This window comes from Helobdella robusta (genome assembly GCF_000326865.2).
Source record: "Helobdella robusta unplaced genomic scaffold HELROscaffold_8, whole genome shotgun sequence".
Taxonomy (NCBI): Eukaryota; Metazoa; Annelida; class Clitellata; order Rhynchobdellida; family Glossiphoniidae; genus Helobdella; species Helobdella robusta.
Genome location: NW_008705459.1, coordinates 1,240,421 through 1,260,863, shown reverse-complemented (window position 1 = coordinate 1,260,863; position 20,443 = coordinate 1,240,421). Strand labels below are relative to the sequence as shown.

At 33.4% G+C, this 20,443-nt stretch overlaps 6 protein-coding genes across 6 annotated transcripts; 5 read left to right on the top strand and 1 right to left on the bottom strand.

Annotated features, from left to right (window-relative positions):
- Positions 1 to 3,575: 3,575 nt before the first annotated feature.
- On the top strand, positions 3,576 to 4,588 carry HELRODRAFT_165427 (hypothetical protein; the record flags this gene model as incomplete). Its single annotated transcript, XM_009032007.1, has 3 exons — positions 3,576 to 3,700; positions 3,856 to 4,007; positions 4,311 to 4,588. 3 exons carry the CDS (start codon positions 3,576 to 3,578, stop codon positions 4,586 to 4,588), a joined length of 555 nt encoding a protein of 184 aa, XP_009030255.1.
- A 2,721-nt stretch (positions 4,589 to 7,309) lies between these two features.
- HELRODRAFT_70379 (hypothetical protein) lies at positions 7,310 to 10,602 on the bottom strand (the record flags this gene model as incomplete). Its single annotated transcript, XM_009031880.1, has 6 exons — positions 7,310 to 7,440; positions 7,639 to 7,750; positions 8,610 to 8,771; positions 9,066 to 9,346; positions 10,045 to 10,221; positions 10,491 to 10,602. The coding sequence occupies 6 exons, from the start codon at positions 10,600 to 10,602 to the stop codon at positions 7,310 to 7,312; spliced, it is 975 nt and encodes a 324-aa protein (XP_009030128.1).
- HELRODRAFT_165425 (hypothetical protein) lies at positions 10,551 to 13,482 on the top strand (the record flags this gene model as incomplete). Its single annotated transcript, XM_009032006.1, has 3 exons — positions 10,551 to 10,587; positions 11,292 to 11,399; positions 13,271 to 13,482. The coding sequence occupies 3 exons, from the start codon at positions 10,551 to 10,553 to the stop codon at positions 13,480 to 13,482; spliced, it is 357 nt and encodes a 118-aa protein (XP_009030254.1).
- Positions 13,483 to 13,843: 361 nt separating this feature from the next.
- On the top strand, positions 13,844 to 14,301 carry HELRODRAFT_165424 (hypothetical protein; the record flags this gene model as incomplete). Its single annotated transcript, XM_009032005.1, has 2 exons — positions 13,844 to 13,965; positions 14,085 to 14,301. The coding sequence occupies 2 exons, from the start codon at positions 13,844 to 13,846 to the stop codon at positions 14,299 to 14,301; spliced, it is 339 nt and encodes a 112-aa protein (XP_009030253.1).
- A 1,334-nt stretch (positions 14,302 to 15,635) lies between these two features.
- On the top strand, positions 15,636 to 17,270 carry HELRODRAFT_165422 (hypothetical protein; the record flags this gene model as incomplete). Its single annotated transcript, XM_009032004.1, has 2 exons — positions 15,636 to 16,585; positions 17,228 to 17,270. The coding sequence occupies 2 exons, from the start codon at positions 15,636 to 15,638 to the stop codon at positions 17,268 to 17,270; spliced, it is 993 nt and encodes a 330-aa protein (XP_009030252.1).
- Positions 17,271 to 20,098: 2,828 nt separating this feature from the next.
- On the top strand, positions 20,099 to 20,443 carry HELRODRAFT_70175 (hypothetical protein; the record flags this gene model as incomplete). Its single annotated transcript, XM_009031852.1, has 1 exon — positions 20,099 to 20,443. A coding segment is annotated over one exon (345 nt), but the record flags the coding sequence as incomplete, so codon positions are not given.

Here is a 20,443-nt window from a genome sequence, read left to right as displayed (position 1 = left end):
GAATATTTTAGTTATCAGTTTTTTAATACTTTATTTTTGGTTTGTTGTACTGAATTTTAATTAAAAAAATTAAAAAAAGTATTAATAGCATAATATTATATCACTATATAGTATATACTGAATTTTTTTTATCATTGTTGTTAGCATTTATTCTCATAAACAGACATACTAACATATAATGGCATCAGGTTCTGCTATTCATATGATTCGATTCTAGCGCTGAATGAAACCGTCATAAAAGCAATAAAAATATTAATACAAAGAAATTTATGAAAATATATTTAAGTTTGGTGTGATAATTCTAATATAATCAATTTTATGGTTACTGTCTTAAAAAAATGTATTTCAAACATTATTTTGATATTAATTAATATTTATATATTTTACCCGTATTATTTGAAAAATCTGAAAAAATTATTCTGTTCATATATTTATTTTAAACTGTTGACAATTTGTTATACGATCAACAAATTAAATAGTATCGCTACATTTCCGATATACTTTTTCAATATCGAAACAATGGAGGAGAAAATATAAAGCCATCTTGTTTAAGTTTGAAACAATTTTGTAAGATAAAAGTGAAAGCAAGTTAATCTTATTCACAAAGTTATTTTTGTGATACGTTATTCGAAAATCTGCTATGCCGAATGTCGCCACAAAAACCTTTGTTAAAATCTAGTATTTCAAACTTGATTTGAATTATTATATATAAGTTCTTGAACTCGTCTGAACTTTTTATTTAAAATAAGTTATGATACGACGCGAAATAAACAAAAATTAATAAAATTTTAGGTTAATCTTGAAAAAGTTTAATCGAGCCCGACCACCTTTTGTCAATGGTAATAATTAAACTTAAGATTGCGATGTTGGCTTGAAAATGCAGATGGGTCTGGTTGCTTTGGTAAAATATGCATGTGGCGCGTTTGGGTGATGTTGCTGCTTAGGATTAGATCAGAGTTTGGTATACGAAGTTTTATGTCGGCTTCCGCAGTTTGGAATTCATTACCGTCTAAAGTTCGTTCAGCTTCTTCAGTTGTAGTACACAGAAATAATCTGAAGACGTATTTATTTATTCATTTTTTTTCTTTAAAAGTTAAGTTAGGCTCCCAAGAAGGCGCTAATGTTTGCTATTGTAATTATCTAAAATATTAGTTAATTGACTTATCGCTCTCCTCATTTGAAAAAAGCATTTCAAAATCTTATATTTGATTTTAGTATTCAGAATCTTTGAGGAACTTTATGAATCTAATAATATTTATATTTGACGTGAAATTTTCGCAGAGATTTGAAAAAATCAGCTGTTTTTGTTTATTTGTAGTGGGGTTTCTGCAAATTATTTTACGATGTATTGTTCAATTTTGGCCACAATATTGGCATGTTGGTTGAATGGTTTTATTTAAAAGGCATTTATGAGTTTGGTCAGTGTGACCCAACATTATTATTAGTCGTTATCAAATGAGTATTGAATGTTCCGATATCTTTTAATCAATTTCATTAGCCCTAAGTGCGTATTAGATTCATTCCATAAACTTCGCTATAGTTTATAGAAATATTTATTATTGATTTAATGTCTAAGTTAATCATTGCAGTATTTACTATTGGATCATGGTATTACAACTGCTTTAAACGTAAACTTTGTTGAACCTTTATTTTAATACCATTACCAACAGCAATAGAAACAATAGACTAATCCAAGCAACTACATAAATCACATTTAGGATATATATAGATATTGGATTAAGACAGTCAGAAATGCAATTATTGATAGAAATCACAGCAAGTTCGGACGGCATTAGTTTACTTCCTGTTTAACTTTTCGTTTTTTTCTAACGGTTGATCGTAAATCATTCCCAAGTTTCATGAGTTCAAAACCAAAATTTTTGTTTATTTTATGCATGATAGAACCATAGACTTCTATATAGGAAACCTGGACGGTCCACTGAAATGAAAATTTTTTGAAAACGGACCCCCGGAGGTGATATAAATCAATGCTGTAGGCAATGATGTTAACTTTCATTGTTTCCTTGTTGTGAAGTTTACTTTCGTGCCTCGTACTCGTGTGTTTGTGTAATTGTTTTATCTTTAAAATTTTACTGGGAATTTGCGGTCAGATGTTATCGAATCAAGGTTTAGTTGGACGAGGCAGATGGGTTGCAGCAACTACTACATATCTTGTAGACAAGCTTTTGAGAGTAATAGAAAAATTCGTGCATTATCATTACTAAGCATTCCAAATGTTCATTGAAAGAGGTTGAAAAATTTGTAATGGATAATGATGAAAATAGTTTGGTGACTTGAATGAGATTGCCGATGAAATGTCTGAATGTATTGAAATTAATGAATTAAATGAGGATGAATATTTCATATGTCATATGTTTGCGGTGCTGTCATCAAATCCGTCTGCAATTCCACTAAATGCTTATCATGCCACAAATACTTGATCTCAGACGACCAAACAAATGATGAACCAGATTTTTCACCAAAATATCTTGAACAAGTCAATCGAGGTAGTTTGCTCATTCCAACCGAATATGCCTGGAAGACATGTGTGAGGATGTTTGGCTTATTTAACAAACATTAGAGAGTCTAATGACCTATTTAACAACTTTACTAAGGCAAGAAACCAATCGGTGTTATTTCATAAAATGACTGAACGATCAATAATTGAAAACAAACTTGATTCTTTCATGTATTTTTCAATTTTTTTTGAGATAATAACCATGGTATGCAATTTTATTAATCTAAATCTCTTTTTGATTGTTTTAGTGAAAATTTTATAAAAATTTTTTAAAATAAAAAAATTACAAAAATGAAATTGTTGATTGTTATATGCGATGTATGCACTGCACATGCACATTGTACACTACATACATTGTGAAACGATCGCCTCCGCTGGTCCGTTGCTAAAAATGTTGACCGTCCTGGTATATTATAGCATGATAGAACAAAAAATGCTTTTTTCGGTATTCCTATACCTTCTTCAGTGTTCGAATTGATACGTTGTGTATGTAGCCAGATGCTCAAATATATATATATATATATATATATATATATGTAGTCTCTAATTTTAGTTGATTCCATGTTTGTTCAAAGCGAATACTTAACGCTCATTAGTTTTTCAATCTTTAACTTCGACCAATATAACACTCTTATGTGTCTCTACTCAGTTGATTCCTTGTTTGTTCAAAATGAATACTTAACGCTCATTAGTTTTACAATCTTTTATACTTTTACGTGTTTTCATTATCGATGATTCCTCTGTTTCTAAATTTATTAGTAGAAAGAATTCCAATTGCCATTTGTTGAATATTTATTATCGGATGTCTTTGTTCTATGAGTATTGATTCGGCTAGTCGTAAATTATAATTGTTGTTACTTTAATGTAAGATTTCAACATTGTGGTTCAAGATTTGTTTAGTTATTTTATTTTTGTGTTTCTCTTTCATGTGATTCTTTACAGTGCCAGTTTGTAGGTGTATCGTGAGTCTTTTCGATAACTTGGTCGTCGTCATACCAATATATTCGAAATTATGGCGCCCACACTCACCAATATAACATTTTAACAAATATATTAGATGGCTATGACCCATTATCGAATCTGGTTTACTAGTGCAGTTGTTTTTAATCACAATATACTACCCCAACCAAAGAACGTCATTGATCATAAACCAAAGGATTTCAGAACAAAACTAAACGACAGGTTTGACGGAATAAACAATGAAATTCATCAGGAAACAAGAGGCTTCAAAGCAGAATTAAATGTACGGATTGATAAATTGGACCAGCTGACGAAAAAAACGAACGAGTCGACGAACTAGAACGGAAGGACTAGCGAAAAATAAAGAAAATTACCAGAGAAATAGAAACCAAAGAAAGAAGAACCATACACGGGTATACTCCTGCCAAGTCAATAAAAGCCCCATATCTGATGGTGCTACACCATGGGAGAGCTATCAGACTCAGTTTGAAACACTCAGCTACAGGTGGAGCGCAAGAAAACATCGACGGTATTGGTGTTAAGAGGCTCCACAGTGGAGTTATTACAATCTATTCCTGCTAAGGACCGTGACAAATTTGAGATTCTAAACAAATGGAAACAAATATACTGAAGACCTAAATTGACATAGCTCAACCACCGTGTACATAAACATGCTCATCAACTAGCAAAAGACATAAAGAGACTGACCCTGCTAGCAAACCCAGCATACCCCGGAATTTAGGAACAGAACGGCAATAAAAAAATTTATTCAATCCCTACGAGACCCAGATGAGATATTGCTTCACAACATCAAAAATAAAAACATTTAAAGGCATTTTGAAGCAGTATATGACACTAGAATCTGCAAAGCTAATGTTGAAGAAAGACACAAAAATACGGCAAATCCACGAAGAGAATGAGTGTCGAAGAATTCTCAACAACAGAAGACTACAAATCACCAGAATGTTAGAACTGTGGATAAAAGGGCATATCATGAAGTATTTTAAGAGGCCCCAGAGAAGTAACGCCTGTCGAGGGAACGATAAGGAAAAACCGACTTTCGAAAAAAATGCCAGCGCAACGTCTGCAGCTAACACGTCGAAAAACTAGTGAAAGCCAACTTTGCGGGGCCCAAGTTGGCTGGGGAAACAAACGCCCCCAGTATTATTATTCATGTCTCAAGGCTGCATCGTGACCGAGATGACCTTTGGGTGGAATTTACGAATCCGTTGCATTGATTTTAAAATACATAAATTCTTTCACCAGACCTGCAAATCGAAAACCGAGATATATCAAGATGCTAGAATAGGTATGCAATAATTATTCTTGGTGTATAATGTGTGCATATAAACATCTTTGATTTTTAAAATTGTATCCACATGTAATAATCTAAATATATTACCGGGTACAAATTCCAACAAATAAATATTTAAAATGCAACAATACTAAATTAGCAAAGTTTATTTACAGGACTTCATGTAACTTTCAAAACTCCTCTGTACGTGCATATGAGAAAATTGAATGAATGCGTGCAAAACCAACCAGACTCATTGGTGAAATGTTAAAGTAACTGATTACAATCCATTCAGACTTGTGCAATCGTTAAAATAAGAAATTGAAAAACATTTAAATATGATTCACGTAATATAAATGACAGGTTCAACTTTTAAATCAACAAATGTTTTGTATAACGGTTGAAACATTAGTAATTTGTTTTTATAAAGTAGTCAGTTTACGAAAAAAATTTTGAAAAAAAAAAATTACGTTTAATTTGTAGATTACTTGGGAAAAAATAAGTAATTTACACTGTTCTAATATGACAATAAAACCAATTCCAGTCAATCATAACAGAAATTTTTTTTAAATTTTTATCCTAGGTGGAACCTTGAGAATTATCAAATCCTGAATGAAACTAAACGGTTTTATTACAAATAAAAAAATAGTTAAGAAGAGTTTTGGATGATGTAATCGAATTGATGACGAAAGAGTGACAAATATAAGTATATTGCAAATCATTCACAACTACAGAGCTATATAAAAATATATATATAAGCATAATAATTAATTCATTCATTAATGACAGAAGAACTTATTAAAACATAGAGACATAATACAAAAAATCATTCTATTGAAAAAATCTCATCAAACATTTGTGAACAATATGTAATGCTATTTTGATGATAAAAGATAATTCAAGTAGGTTGTTAACGGCGCGGCTAAGCATGAGCCGATTAAACTCCAAGTCGAGTCGATAAAAGCCGAACCGAGCCGCGAAGCCGATGGACGTCTAATAATGTCGAGTGTAATTATGTCGATAATGTTATCTATTTTATAAGAAACTAATTTCTTCTGATTTCATTTGATTTGGGCTAATGAAAACCAAATAAATGGATAGAAATTTGCACATGACCAGTTTTTTGTAAAACGATTATTATCTTTCACGATTTAGTATTGATTTTAATGGACAGCATTGATCTAAATAGCATTGCAAGTATCAACGAAAAACTAACACACAAAATAAATTGAAACATTTTGAGTAATAATAAACTTTGTTTCAAAATAAAAATACAATATAAAGAGGAAACTGATTTTATTTGTTCATAAATTATTCGTAATGACGATGATCTTTAGCAATAAAATCGTCGGCGGTAGTTTCAAAACAAAGTCAACAGAGGAAGTTTCCAAGGGGAAACATAAAAATTAGTTTTTGTTTCAATAATACACGGGAAACAACTTTTCAGATTTTAAATTGAATTTTTAGTTTTTAAATTAATTTTTTGACTACCACCAGCTTGATCAGCTATCGGCTTGATCAGCTCAAGCCGTGGCTTGATAATCTTTAAGCCGAGTCGAGCCAAATCGGCTTTAAGCTCCAAATCGGTTCCATCGCCTGGGCTCGAACTTATAACTTAACAACAGGAGAAAACATGATATATATAAAGCATGATATAAATAAATCACAGTAATTTAGCACAATCTAAAAATTATCTTATTAAGTAATTTTAGAAAAGAAACTGGTTTCACCTATAATTTAATAATAATATAATCTATAAATATGAATGAAAGCACCAATCAACTTTAGGAAATTAACTGCCATTCTATAACAAACATCAATTTAATAAAGTGTTATGAACAAGTTGCTGCAATGAGTTATTGTTATTTATAGGCAAAAAAGAAGTGAAATGAAATTGCTGATGTAGATTAGAAAAATATAGTCGGTTATATGCGTAAATATTATTAATGTCTAGGTGGTTGAGTTCTTAATTAAATTAGCAATTGTATTGCGACAACCTGTTCAGCAATATATAGCGGTGTTCAGAGTGTAATAAATTAAAAAAAATTATTCAATGTCAAAAAACACTTTCTAATACAATGAAATCTGCATAGCTGAAAACCTCGTCCCAAAATATATATATATATATATTATATATATATATATATATATATATATATATATATATATAAATGAAAGGATCACACGCGATAACAATATTGTTATTGTTATATGGCTTCAGCAAATGTTTTGCATTGAGTACTTCACCTTGAATAAGAAAGGAAACCGAAAAACAATGATTAGTAACATTTCAGATTCTAGCTAGAATATAATTGCCATAATTTTATTACTTGCTCAAAAGCGTTCAAGCTCCACTAAACCATTCGACATCTAAAACATAAACGTCCTCAAGAAGTAGAGATAACCATTTACCATTATAAAAATCGGTACACGGTACAATTGATAGATAATTTAACATTACGTGATCAAATTTATAACGAAATAGGTGAGTCTAAAAAGTGACATGAAGAACATAGCGAACCATAGTAATTACGATTTTAAGCGAGAATGGAAGCCAACGTGGTGAAGGCACAACTGGCCATGTGAAGCTTCGACATGACCTTCAAACATTTCGATGCATGTGACAGAGCGATCTCCAGCGGCGGGTGGGTTGGTTGGCCCAATTGCTCTGAAATAAAAATTAACTATCGTCAACGTTTCAACAATTTAACAAAATAAATATAACCAACCACACATACGTACTCATAAATACACACACCCACGCACATCACATTCCCGTGTTGGCGCTAGTTTTTTTCTTATTGATAATGAATATAATTGAAAATATTTTACAATGACCGTGAACATGAAATCGAGTACGACCGACCTAATATTGCACAGTTGAGTAACTTGCAGACAACTTCCCTTTGTGATGGATGAAGTTGATGACCAACTGGACTGTTCCAAGGATCAGAGTATGCCAACAAACTGAAGGCTTCCTACAAATAATAAACAAACAAGGGAGGGAGTTTAACAAAACCATCAAAATTAGTTAAGCATGCAGATGCAACATTAATCTCACATTTGTACATTTTATATCCTGTCTGATTCCCTGCAGCATATTCTAATAAAACCTTCTTTATTTTCAAGAATTTCATGAAAAGTGGGCTTCACTATTATAGTGCCGCTCATTTGCAATATTGCAATGTAATTTTCAATCCAAAAAGACGCATTCATTTCCGGAGAAGAATGTTGCATCTCATCACTATTACCAAACCATTTATAAATCATCCACTTATGGAAAATTTTGAACTATTGAAACTTCAACAATGTAATCAATTTTTTTCTGAATGAGCTGTACTTTAAAAACAGTAAGAAATTAATTTTCTTCCAACGTAACAAAAAATTTTAAATTTTCAAATCACAATACTGTTATAATAAAACTCAATTATTTCTCAGCACTGTTTTTGTCTCAGCACTCAGAACTTCAACAATGTAATCAATTTTTTTCTGAATGAGCTGTACTTTAAAAACAGTAAGAAATTAATTTTCTTCCAACGTAACAAAAAATTTTAAATTTTCAAATCACAATACTGTTATAATAAAACTCAATTATTTCTCAGCACTGTTTTTGTTAATGTAATTTCTTCTTCCACATGTTATACTTAGCAAGTAGAACGCCAACTAAATTTACAACTAACACAGCACAACTATCCTACTTGTGAATATGATTTCTACTGCTACCAGCGTTGATCGAACCAATCATAGCCTAGCCTTCATTATTAATAACAGGTGCGTAATTAAACATGGCCAGCCTTCAACATGCACACACACTTACACTCACACACGCGCACGCACCTTCAGTGCCTTTTCATTCTCCTCATTTTTGTTGTCACCATTTTTCTTCAGTCGCTCGGACATGACGTGAAGGTCTCTACCAAACATCAAAATCCTTTCAATGTTGTTAGGCATGTTGCAGCACTTTGTTGTCATCGTTGATGTTGATGCATATGATGATGACTGCTGCTGTTTCGAAGCTGTCGTTTCAAAGTTTTCTATCAGTATGATTAACAAAAAAAATATTAAATTATCTCATTAATCATTCAAGTACAATATCAATACGCCCACTTGTCGTCATTATTACAAAGTTTTCAACTATAATTCAAAAGGTCAAAAATATGTCAAATTAAAATAATGAGATGACATGACGACGCAAAACCAACCAGAATTAGCGTAGTGATGATTAGAAAAAGAATGAGTGTTATTATGGCTGTTTTTGAGTGGATCTTCAGCCTCATTGCTTCCAACGGTAACAAAACCATCGCCATTATGTTGGCGTTGCGTACCATTAGCAATGTTAATGTCAACATCATCTTCATCATTTGCTGATTCAGATGTGTCCATGTTTACGTCATCATCGTCATCACTATCAGTGTTGTTGTTTTGGCTATTATTGATTGATGTTATATGGCCGTTTGTTTGATTTGATTTGTTGTTTTCATTGTTGCGAGAGCCATTTGTGATATGATGTTGTTGTTGGTGGTGGTGTGATGTCGGTGGCAATGTTGATGTAGAAGAATGTGTTGCTGATGTAACTTTTGCACTGGCACCATTTGTTGGAGACTTTAAATGCTTTGAAATAAGTGTAGCAGAGTTTCGTTGCGTTAAATTAGTTAAGAGCCTTCAACTAAAATCAATTAATAACAAAATCACCATAATGATAATCCAAGGAGAAACGCTGATCTCAGTTAGATATCGACGACGCCCATGCATGCAGCATTATTAACATTATTAACCAGATTTTACTTAACCCGAAAAATTGTACTTTATCATATATTTTCCAAATTAGCAATTAAATTAAAATCATTATAGTTAAAACTTATAAGAAGCAGTCAGTTTGAGTCTAATCTTAAAATAATCATTCCAGACAATTATTTTTTAAATCGAAAAAACATAAGACCCTATAAAATATTAGTAAGTGTTTGTTTTACTTTTAACACCCTGCATTATAAATGAGGATGTACTAAAAAATGATTGACCAGACGACAAATCTATGAAGCTAACTAACCATCAGCTCAAACTTGCTCAAGAAACCCAAGAGATGAACATTCAACAAGTTTCTACTCTCCCGCAAAACCAAATTAAGCTCTTTTAAAATGCATAATAAAATCAAAAAATGTCTGATTTTATTTATAAAAAATACCAATACAAACATTGTGGTGTAGGGGGTGGTGATGAGAATCATGTGATGGCGATGCAGAAGATGAAGGTGTGGGTGAAAAATGATGAAAACAGTGTGATGATGATGACGTTGTGTAGTCATCATCAGTTCCGTTGACCATCTCAATAAATTGCCTGCATTTTAATTTGAAGAGAAGGTCATGATTGTTATCAAGAATGGAAGGATAGAGTTTGTTCGTGAGGTTGATAGCTTCACTGATTCGACCTGCCATTATGAAGTGCTGTATTTCTGTGTAAGTTGCATTGGATGTTTGGTATCAAATGAAAATATCTCTGTGTAGGTTGTGTTGAACGTTTAGTGAATAAAGAAACCAAACCTTTGCAAAATAGTGTAAAATTTATTCTAAATTCTTTCACAATTATTTTAGCATTAATATTGCACTTTTTATAAGCTAATTTCTTTATTGTGGTTACAGGACCACCACCACAAATCAAACTCGCGTCCAAAAAACAATTATATGTATAATTTAATGTATATATAAACAAAGGATGTCCTACTTTGCCTATGTTTAATGGAGGCTATATCTTCCTGAATGGTTTGTCCTGTTATGTGTGAAAATGTTTCAGCTGTCAGTGAGTAACCTTGGTATGCAAGGTAGGTTGACACCATTCTGAAAATAATTTGAAGCGGTTGTGATATATCAAAGTAAGTTTCAATAAATTAATGAAATTTCCATTATCATAATTATAAATAAGTGTTCTATTGCAAATACCTTATTTAATTGTTGTCTCTTAAAATTTTAAAGATCATCAAATGCTCGCTGAACACAATGCTTGCTCATACTTGCAAAATGAGTATCTAGAAACATACATCACGTAATGGTGGTGGTAGGACGACGTGGCTCAAAAAGTTACTTCAAACGCAGACAACCACACCTAATTATGAGCAATGTATGTAATGCTTGGATTTTTTTTAGGTTTTCATGTATGCTGTGTGAGCGTTGTTGGCGCCTTTGACACGAAAGCAGTAAATGGCCTTTAACACATGCAAACGTTCGTACATGTATTATTTGACACATTGCATTCAAAGCTTCCTGGTCCGCCTTAGCTACACAACTACAACTTTAGCAACTAAAATTTCTAATCAAAAAATTAAATCGCCTCTACTACCTTCATTACATCCTACTGTCAAATATTCAACATACTCGATTCCACATAATTAAAAAAACAGAATCTAATGTAAATCACGTCATCATGATGACAATGAGATTGTTTTGGCAAAGAAATATCACAAAGAGCAGATCAAACCCAAAACAATTTTGGTATTCCATCAAACCTCTCATTGCACATTGTGAACAGCTGGTGATTTCACCGACAAGGTTGCTGTTGTTGTAGATTGCCTGTGGGAGTGCCTAGTATATGGTAGATATTCAGAAATCGAGCCACAGCTACTGGGTCTGCCCGAAGGTTGGCGGAAGTGAGAGAGGTGAGATTTGCGGGCAGTAGAAAAGATGTTAAGTAGTGTAGTGGGGTGGGTGACAAAGGTTGCATTGGTCGAAAATTGTGTTATTTATGCTACTGAGATCACTATTGAGGAGGGCAGAGTAGCTACAGCTGGGCGATGACAGGATGGTTCTTGTTTTATAGAACTGATAAAGGCAGGTGGCTATTAAATATTGGGTTTGATTTTAATAAGTTGATGGTATTGAGGGCCGTGGAAGTGAGGATATGAGAGAGTAAAAGTTTGTTCGCTGCGACTGTGAAGAAGTGATGGCATGAAGGTGTTGAGTCGGGTTGAGCTGAAAATTTCGAGTGTTTTTTTTTTGTTGCAGAGCGTTAGTGGGGCATTGACTAGATGATGGCATGGTTGAGTTATTGAGGCTTTGGGCGAGGCATTGTTTTGTGAGTAGGATGGAGTGTTGGAGGACAAGTAGAATGTTATTTTCTTGGTGTAGGTGTTCTATGGTTGTCATGAGGAGACAGCCGGTTACAATTTGAGAGGCAGTATTTTAAGTGGTTTGGAGTTTTTAGAAATATTGAGAAGCTAGATGGGTGCGGTCTTGTTGATGACGGGTCGACAGATTGATTTGAAAGTGGTAAAGAGTTTTTTTGCTGGCCCCATTTGGCGCGGCCAAAGACTTAAATGTTTTATTGCATTGTTGGGACTTCTTAGCTATTGTTTGTGTGTGATTTGAAAGTGAAGAAAGTGTCGAAATTGACGTCGGGAGGAGTGTTTTACAAGAGGTAATATATATTGTGGATGATTATAGAGAAATGAATGTTTGCTTCTGTTGTGAATGGAGTGAAACGTGTGACTTTTCAATTTCGTGTTGTAGAGGGAGAATGAACGATTAATGAAGAACGTTGTTAGGTTTGTGAGGTAGTCATTGAGAGTGGACGTCACTGCTTATATGAGAGAGCCAGAGGATGAAATTGTAAAGTCGTCTGCGTAGCTGATTACTTGGACATTAGGTAGAGGTGTAGGTATGTCTCTGATGTAGACATTAAATAGGACAGAAAAAATTACGGCCGGCCTTAAGGCCTTGAGGGATTCCTGTGTGAATGATCCTTTGCATTGCCGGTTGTGTAGATAATTGGAGATCTATCTGGTGAGGTAGACGAACAAGGTAGATTGAATTTTTAGAGGGCCCGAAGTCGGATTTTTAACCGGAAAATGTTATTAATTTTAAAAAAAATATTTTTTCTTTGCTGAAATTTTTTTAAAGATTGTGTTTTTTAGAAAATAACAATTGGAAAATAACAATATGTAACCAACTTTAATACAGAAAATAAATATTAATAATATCAATAAAAATCATATAATTTTTTTCAGTATTTTTTAAAACATAAAAATAAAGCACTTTTACTAAGAAAAACAATTACATTGACTGGTTTTAAGTGCTTTTTAAAATATTTTTTATTCAGTAATGATAAGGTTAAATTATGATGCAAAAGTTGAAAAATTTTTTCAGTATCTTTTAAAACATAAAAATAAAGTAATTTTATTAAGAAAAACAATTGCATTGACTAATTTTAAGCGTTTTTAAAAGTATTTTCTATCTACTAGTGATAATAAGATGAAATTATGATGCAAAATTTGAAAAATTTTTCTCGGAGTTGGAATTTTTTGAGAGGCGGAGCCGTATATTTTTTATGCGACTTCTCCGACACTCTGCTGCGAACCAAAGTGATTTTTTTCTCAAAAAATTGAGAAAATCTGAAGCCAATTGTTTTTACCATCAATAAGATCAGCATGATCTTTTCCAAGTAATTTGCCAATATTAGACCAAAGAAGCAACATTTTTTCCAATAATCGTTCTTTTTAACAACAAACCAAGTACTTTTTTCAACAAGAGCATGCCGTCAGGCCTGTTTATTTTCATCAAAAGGGTCGACTTTATGTAGCCTTTCAAACTTGCGACAGAGCCTTTTTGGCTGTGCAGTCACCATCAAACCACGGAATAAGAGGGACCGCTCGATGACTGACAGAGTGCAATGGGCCAGGGGCGTCTACAGAAGGGGGAGGAAGAGGCAATTGCCTCCATTTTAAGCTAGGGGGGGGGGAATTTTTTTGTGTTACATTAAAAAAAGATTCAAACATTTTAAACAATTTAGAAATATACATACGTATTTTCCACATAACTATGTTACTTCGCGCTCATTGTCATAAATTAATAACTTTCAACTAGTTTACGTCAAAATCACTTTTAGTAAATTTTATGGGCGGAGCCAATTATTCTCGTCTGTTTTAAATTTTCAACGAGTTTACATCGAAATCACTTTTAGTTTCATGGGCGAGCCAAATATTCTCGTCTGTTTTGATTAAATTAATATTGAGTACTTGAATTCAATTTTGCGTCGCTTTAGTTTTATTTAAATTTTTATTCCGGGTTAATAATTTTTTTAAAACAATGCCTCGAGATCAGAAATTTTTTTGTAAGTACAAATGTTTGCAGCCCGGTTGTCGCAAGATCATTCGCCAAGATAAGTGGAGTTTGCATTGCAGAAAAGATCATGGATATATGCATGCAAGGTTATTCTCTAAATCTAGCTAAACTAAACAGATTTTGAAAAATAATTTGAAAGCGTCGTTTATTTGTGTTGTCTCCTTTCATTTAATTCTTACACCCCATTCAAATATCTTTATTACAGAGGTGAAGACATAAAAAAAGACATTGTTCCAGTAAAAGACATCTATGGTAAATGGAAACCACAAAGCTCAAGCCAAACTAATTCACCATCTACAAGTTTAATGCCAGCAGGCAGTAATAATGATATGAGAAAATCAGATGATGATATTGATGATGTTGTTGCTAAAGAATATTTGCCAACAGAGGCAGCTGAATCCAACAGCAACTTTGTGATTTGATTCAATCTAACAATTCCAACTTGAATGCTCATAGTTTAGTTGAAAAAATATTAAAAATAAATTTAATTATTGTGAAAATCTAAACTTAGCTTTAGACAAAAATGATGCAGCTCAGTTTTGTGGACGAATATTGAAAAGGCATGAAATAACAACATGCCTGGCACTTGGTGTATATCAACCAAATGACTATTCCTATCCTGTTACTGACGGTCGCAGTTTCTAAAAAGAATGGTTTGGATGTGTAATGCCAGACGGCTCAAAATGTAAGAGACAATGGTTGTCTTACAGCAAACAAACTGACAAAATTTACTGTATTACTTGTATTATGTTTTCCGGCCCAAAAGGTTCAGTTGTATGGACAACATCAGGTTTTAATAATTGGCATAATGGTTTGCGGGATATCATTCGTCATGAAGTAAGTGCAGAGCATCGCGAAGCTGATATTGCAAAAATAAATTGGAAAAGAGGATTGGCCGTAGATGTCTTCATCGAGAGAAATAGAAAAGATATAATTCAAGAAAATAGAAAGGTTATGATATGCATTTTAGATTGTGTTAAGTACCTAAGTGAAGAAATGATAGCTTTTCGTGGAAAAACATCTAATAATGGAAAGTTTATAAATCTTTTTCGAATAATATCTAAACGGGATCCAAGTGCTGCTGCATATCTGATGAAAGTTGATGAATCACATAGATTAAGAAAGAAATTGGCAGTAAATTTTCTAAGTTCCAGCAATATTCGAGTTGTTTTGACAACAATGAAACGAATGATTGTTGAGAAAATTGTGTCAAATATTGCAGAACAACAAAAGGCATGTCTTATTTTTGATAGCACACAAGATTTTAGTAAAAAGAAAGCAAATGTTCTTTTGCTGAGATATCTAGAAATAAATAGTAAGAGAGATTTGCATCCAGTTGAAAGATTGTTGGAAGTCTTTACTTGTGGAGAAACATCGGGCAAGATACTCAAAGGAGAAGTTATTGATATTCTGACTAAATTGAATTTTAATATGTCATGGGTGATAGGTCAATGCTATGATGATGCAGGTAACATGAGGTCGGTATGCTGGATTGGCTACTCTTATTCAAAAGGAGTGTAAAAAAGCAATTTATATTTGGTGCAATGCACACAGGTTAAATTTAGTGATGAATGGCGTAATGAAATGCTGTAATGAAATAAAAAATACGCTAGGACTGCTAGAAGATTTATAATCATTCATGAATGGTCATCGCAGAAATGCTGTATTCCAAAATTCTCAAAGTAATTGTCAGCATAAAATGCAATTAAAGCGTGTTCAAACCATTCGCTGGAACAGCACAGAATCAGCCGTAGAAATGGTGATGAAAAGATATTCAAAAATATTAGCAAGTCTATCCGAGTTGGCTGAATCATCATTGAGTGACAGTGAAACAGTTACTGTTGCACTTGGACTTCGTAAAAGAATGAAAAACATCCGTGTGATAATTAGCATGAAAATTTTAAAATTGGTTTATAATATTATTGGTCCTGTATCCAAAGCAGTGCAGGGTATATTAATTGACATGGCGTCTGCAACAGAACTGATAAAAGACTGCATTCATCAGTTTGACATCATAAGAAGAAATGCTGATTTGACGTGGAAAACAATATGCAGTGAATCGAAATCATTCGCAACAGCACATGGCATCAGCCCAGATTTTGATTTTGAAAGACGTCGTACGAAAAAAAAAATGTTTGATGAACGTTGCAGCGACGAATGTTCAGTTGGAATAAATAAAATGAAAAATGAATGCTTTTTAATTGTTTTAGATGAGGTGAATCAACAAATGAAAAATAGATTTGAGCAGCAAAATTTGGTTTTTTTAAAAGAACTTTCGCTATTTACTCCCAAAACACTTTTAAGTAACCGTTGTGTTAAGACTAGTGAAATAGAAACTGTTTGTAGCCAGTATAGTGTCAACGCAGAGGATGTTGCAAATGAACTGAACGAATTTAAAAAAGCATACACGTTGCTAAAAAATGACGAAAAGATGGAAAACCTGTCTGCAGGTTCAGGTTATGACTCTGGCATGGAAATATTTTCTGATAAATCAGATGAAGAAGATGACAATAACAATATGGCATATAAAGAAGCCCAAACAAATGATACTAATAATTGGAAAAATTGCAGTTTTATAAAACCACTTAATGTTCTTCCTCAACTATCGCAATTTGCTGATGCTATACAAAATATTTGCTTCTCTTGCTTTATCAAGTACCTCTGCAGAAAGAGCTTTAAGCTGAAAATTATAAAGAACCGCCTAAGGTCTACCATGGCAGATGATTATTTATCAGCATTAATGATAATAGCAGCAGAGAAAGATATTCTTCAAACATTCACTGATGATCAAATAATAACGCAAATTGCATTGTCAAGCCTGTCTTTAAAGTCTCAACTGTTGTATAATTAAATATTAATTAAATTTCGACAGAAGTTATATTTGTATATATCACATTTTTTTTATTTTCATTGTTTAAAATTGTTCTTTTTTTCATTATACTTACTCAACTTTATAAGAGAAGTTTTTGTTATCTTATCAGAAAAAACATTGTTGAACATTAAAGAGTTGTGTTGTGTGTGTGTTCACATTTTTAGTACACATTATAAAATAGAGCAGGACGGACACGCGGGGGGGGATTTTTGCCTCCAACATTTAGGGGAGGATAGACGCCCCTGAGTTGCGCGTTTTTTTGCTGATGCGAAGTCTTAGGAAGCCAAAGATAAAAAGACCGCGCAACTCCTTAGACCTAGCATAAGCAAATAAACCGCGCAACTCAATGCGCTAATAGCGAGTTAAACTGTCACTAAACCCGATCTTACTAAGATCACCGTCAAGTGATTCAACATTCCGTATTGTGGACATAGCCATCGTTTTAACAACGAAGTTGACAAATTAAACAATGACAGGGCGTGGAACGCCTCTAAGACCCAGGAAATTAGCATTGCATAGGTAACATTTATCATCTGAACAAACTGATTTTAAAACACTGCCTCTTGATGTTTTCATTTTACCATCAGCCATAGTTAGCAGAAACGATAAATAATCCCAATAGGAGTAACCAAAACAAGGTAACTTCACTTACAAAACAGACAAATTATCAACAAACTTTGTAATTAAGAATTAAACAAAATTGTAATTAAGAAACAGAAAGAAATGAATTTAAGAAAATCGAATTACAGATAACAAAACAATTAATAAATATATAATTTGCAACGAAAACGATAATTCATAACTCGGAAAGCCAAAATCAACGTGCTAACGTAACGAACAAACAAGCACATAAATCATATAAATATATATATATATGTACATACATACATACTTATATACATATATACATACATACAAACAAACAAACTCAGCCTAGTTATACAAAATGAATATACGTGTCGATGCGACGCGGGGACGGACGAATTTGGCCACCACGGTTTGGTTTATCGTCCGTCAGTTACGCCACTCAGAATTAAATGATTACATATGCCGACTCTTCCAAGGCTTCAAATCCGGTTTTGAAGAAACCATCTGAAATTTCAGCGCATGGTGATAAGCGCCCGGATGGTTGTACCCTAATCCCTTGGAGAGCAGGTAAATGTTTGGGTTAGGTCCATGGCACCCTTGCGAAGCGCTATGTGAATCTTACAAGCAAAGAATGTGGCTTGGCCGCAGCTAGGGCAGCGAACGAGAAAATTGTAAAATAAGAAAACGCTCTCCCCTCCTTGGAATTTTTGCCGATATGTATTGAGGTTCTCGGCCCCATCGACCCTAACATTTTAAATTTCTAAAGACAATATGCAAAATAATTAGTGCTAGATCAGATGACCGCAGAGAACTGTTTTTGTAACGAATAACATTTGGTGCCTGTTGCAGCGGTTCCTGTGTGTCTGTATATTGGAAAATATTCAAATAAATGCCGACGTGTGTGACTAACGAAATATCAAAGTGTTAATCCATTTGTTATCTTATGTTTGACTGTTTAGTGTTGTTATGATTTGGTTTTAACATACATACATACACATATACATACACAACTATGAAGCAAAAATTCAAACTTCTGCAGGTCAGCTTGGACATCACCCTTGTATGATGTGCTTGCAAAATTTATCACTCTACACGCCATTTTCTTCTTCCACTCCTGTGTGGTAAATTCATAACTAATGAAAATCATGATGACACAATGAAATTTAAATCAATATAAAAAATATTTTCTGGATGAAATATCTAGTAACAAATGACGTCATCATAAATATCTTCATCCGCAACAACACTAATAACCCTGAGATAATCTTCAAAATTGAAAACAAAGGGGAACTGTCCAAAATTTGCTTCCACCATCTCTCCTGGTGTCTGTAAGCCAACAGTTGGATACAAAGGAGTCTGTAATCATTAAATAAATCATTAAATAGCCACCGAATAAGCTCAGTCTGTAGGAGTGCCATGTCTCGTGCAGCTATTATGCAATGACATGGTCTGTCCGAAATTCAAAGAACTCCATGCCCATATGATGCAAAGCTAATATGATTAAATTTTGTCAAAATCAAATAACACTCCCAACATCCTCTTCATGTAATTTCTCAAGAAATTGACCTACTAGAATACAATCTACTACTAGAAGACAATCTAATGTCATGGAATTTTATATAAAATAGGTCTAAAATATTTTGGCATCAAAATATGCTGCTGGTGTCAAAGTGTTTGTTAAAAATATTTATAATGACTCATGCCATTGCTAGTTAGCTTGAACAAAAAGATGCCAAACCAATCAATCAATCAATCAATCAATCAATCAATCAATCAATCAATCAATCAATCAATCAATCAATCAATCAATCAATCAATCAATCAATCAATCAATCAATCAATCAATCAATCAGTCAATCAATCAATCAGTCAATCAATCAATCAATCAATCAGTCAATCAATCAATCAATCAATCAATCAATCAATCAAGCAAGCAATATGATCCTCCTTTGTCCATCAAGGGACTGTCGAGGCCGATGGTGTACATCTAAGCATGCTTTTTTCCTTTTTTCTTTCTAAAAACCTTTTCTATATTTGGCCAGTTTTATTGAATTCAGAATACCAACACCAGTCCATTCAGTAATGTCATCTATCCATTTCTTTGCAGGCCTACCAATTTTTTTCTTCCAATCTCTTTTCCTCATTAGTACCATCTTAATCAATCGGTCTTCTATCATTCTACAAATGTGTCCAAAAAATCCCAATTTTCTTTCTCTGACTTTGTCATATACACTTTTCTGTCTTCCAAGTTGATTTCTGATGGTTTCATTCTTTACTTTCTGCCTCCAACTGATTCCCAACAAATTTCGGTAACACTTCATCACAAATGCTTCCAATCTCTGTCTTTGTCTCTTTTCTTTATTATCCATGTCTCACATACATAGAGCAAGCTCGGAAAAACACAAGATTCTATCATTCTCAACTTTGTTTTTATAGATATATTTCTACTTTTTCATATTTTCTTCAATGATGCGAACATTCTATGGGCTATTGCAATCCTTCTGTCAATTTCTTTTGTGCAGTTGTTGTCACAGGTTATAAGACTGCCAAGACACACAAACCGGTCTACTTGTTCGAGTTTTTCTGATTCTATCTGAAATTCCGCATTGTTTCTGCCTTTTCCCGTAATCATCACCTTCGTTTTGTCTTTGTTGATAAGCAACCCGTGATCTTTTCCACCAAAATGTGTTAGTTCAATTAGTTTCCGTAGACCTTCTTCACTAGAAGAAGGTCTACAGAAACTAAACTTGGAAGTCTAGGAGACCCGATGGAAATCGAACGGTGTTTGTTATGTCAACTCAGACAAAGAAAAATATAAACAATTCTGGAATGGTCAAAACACGGCCAAAAATGGTGTTGGAATTTTTGTCAGAAAACAGCTAGCCCAAGAAGTACTGAATATTAAAAGGAGTAATTCACGTCTCGTGTGGATCAAGCTTCGCCTAGAAAAGCAAACAATGATTATTATTTCTGCATACGCACCCCAGACAGGCGAATCAGAAGAGATGAAAAATGACTTCTGGGCTGCGTTCTCTGACACCATCTCAACTGAACCAAAATCTGAAACAATCCTGATTGGAGGCGATCTCAATGGCCAGGTTGGA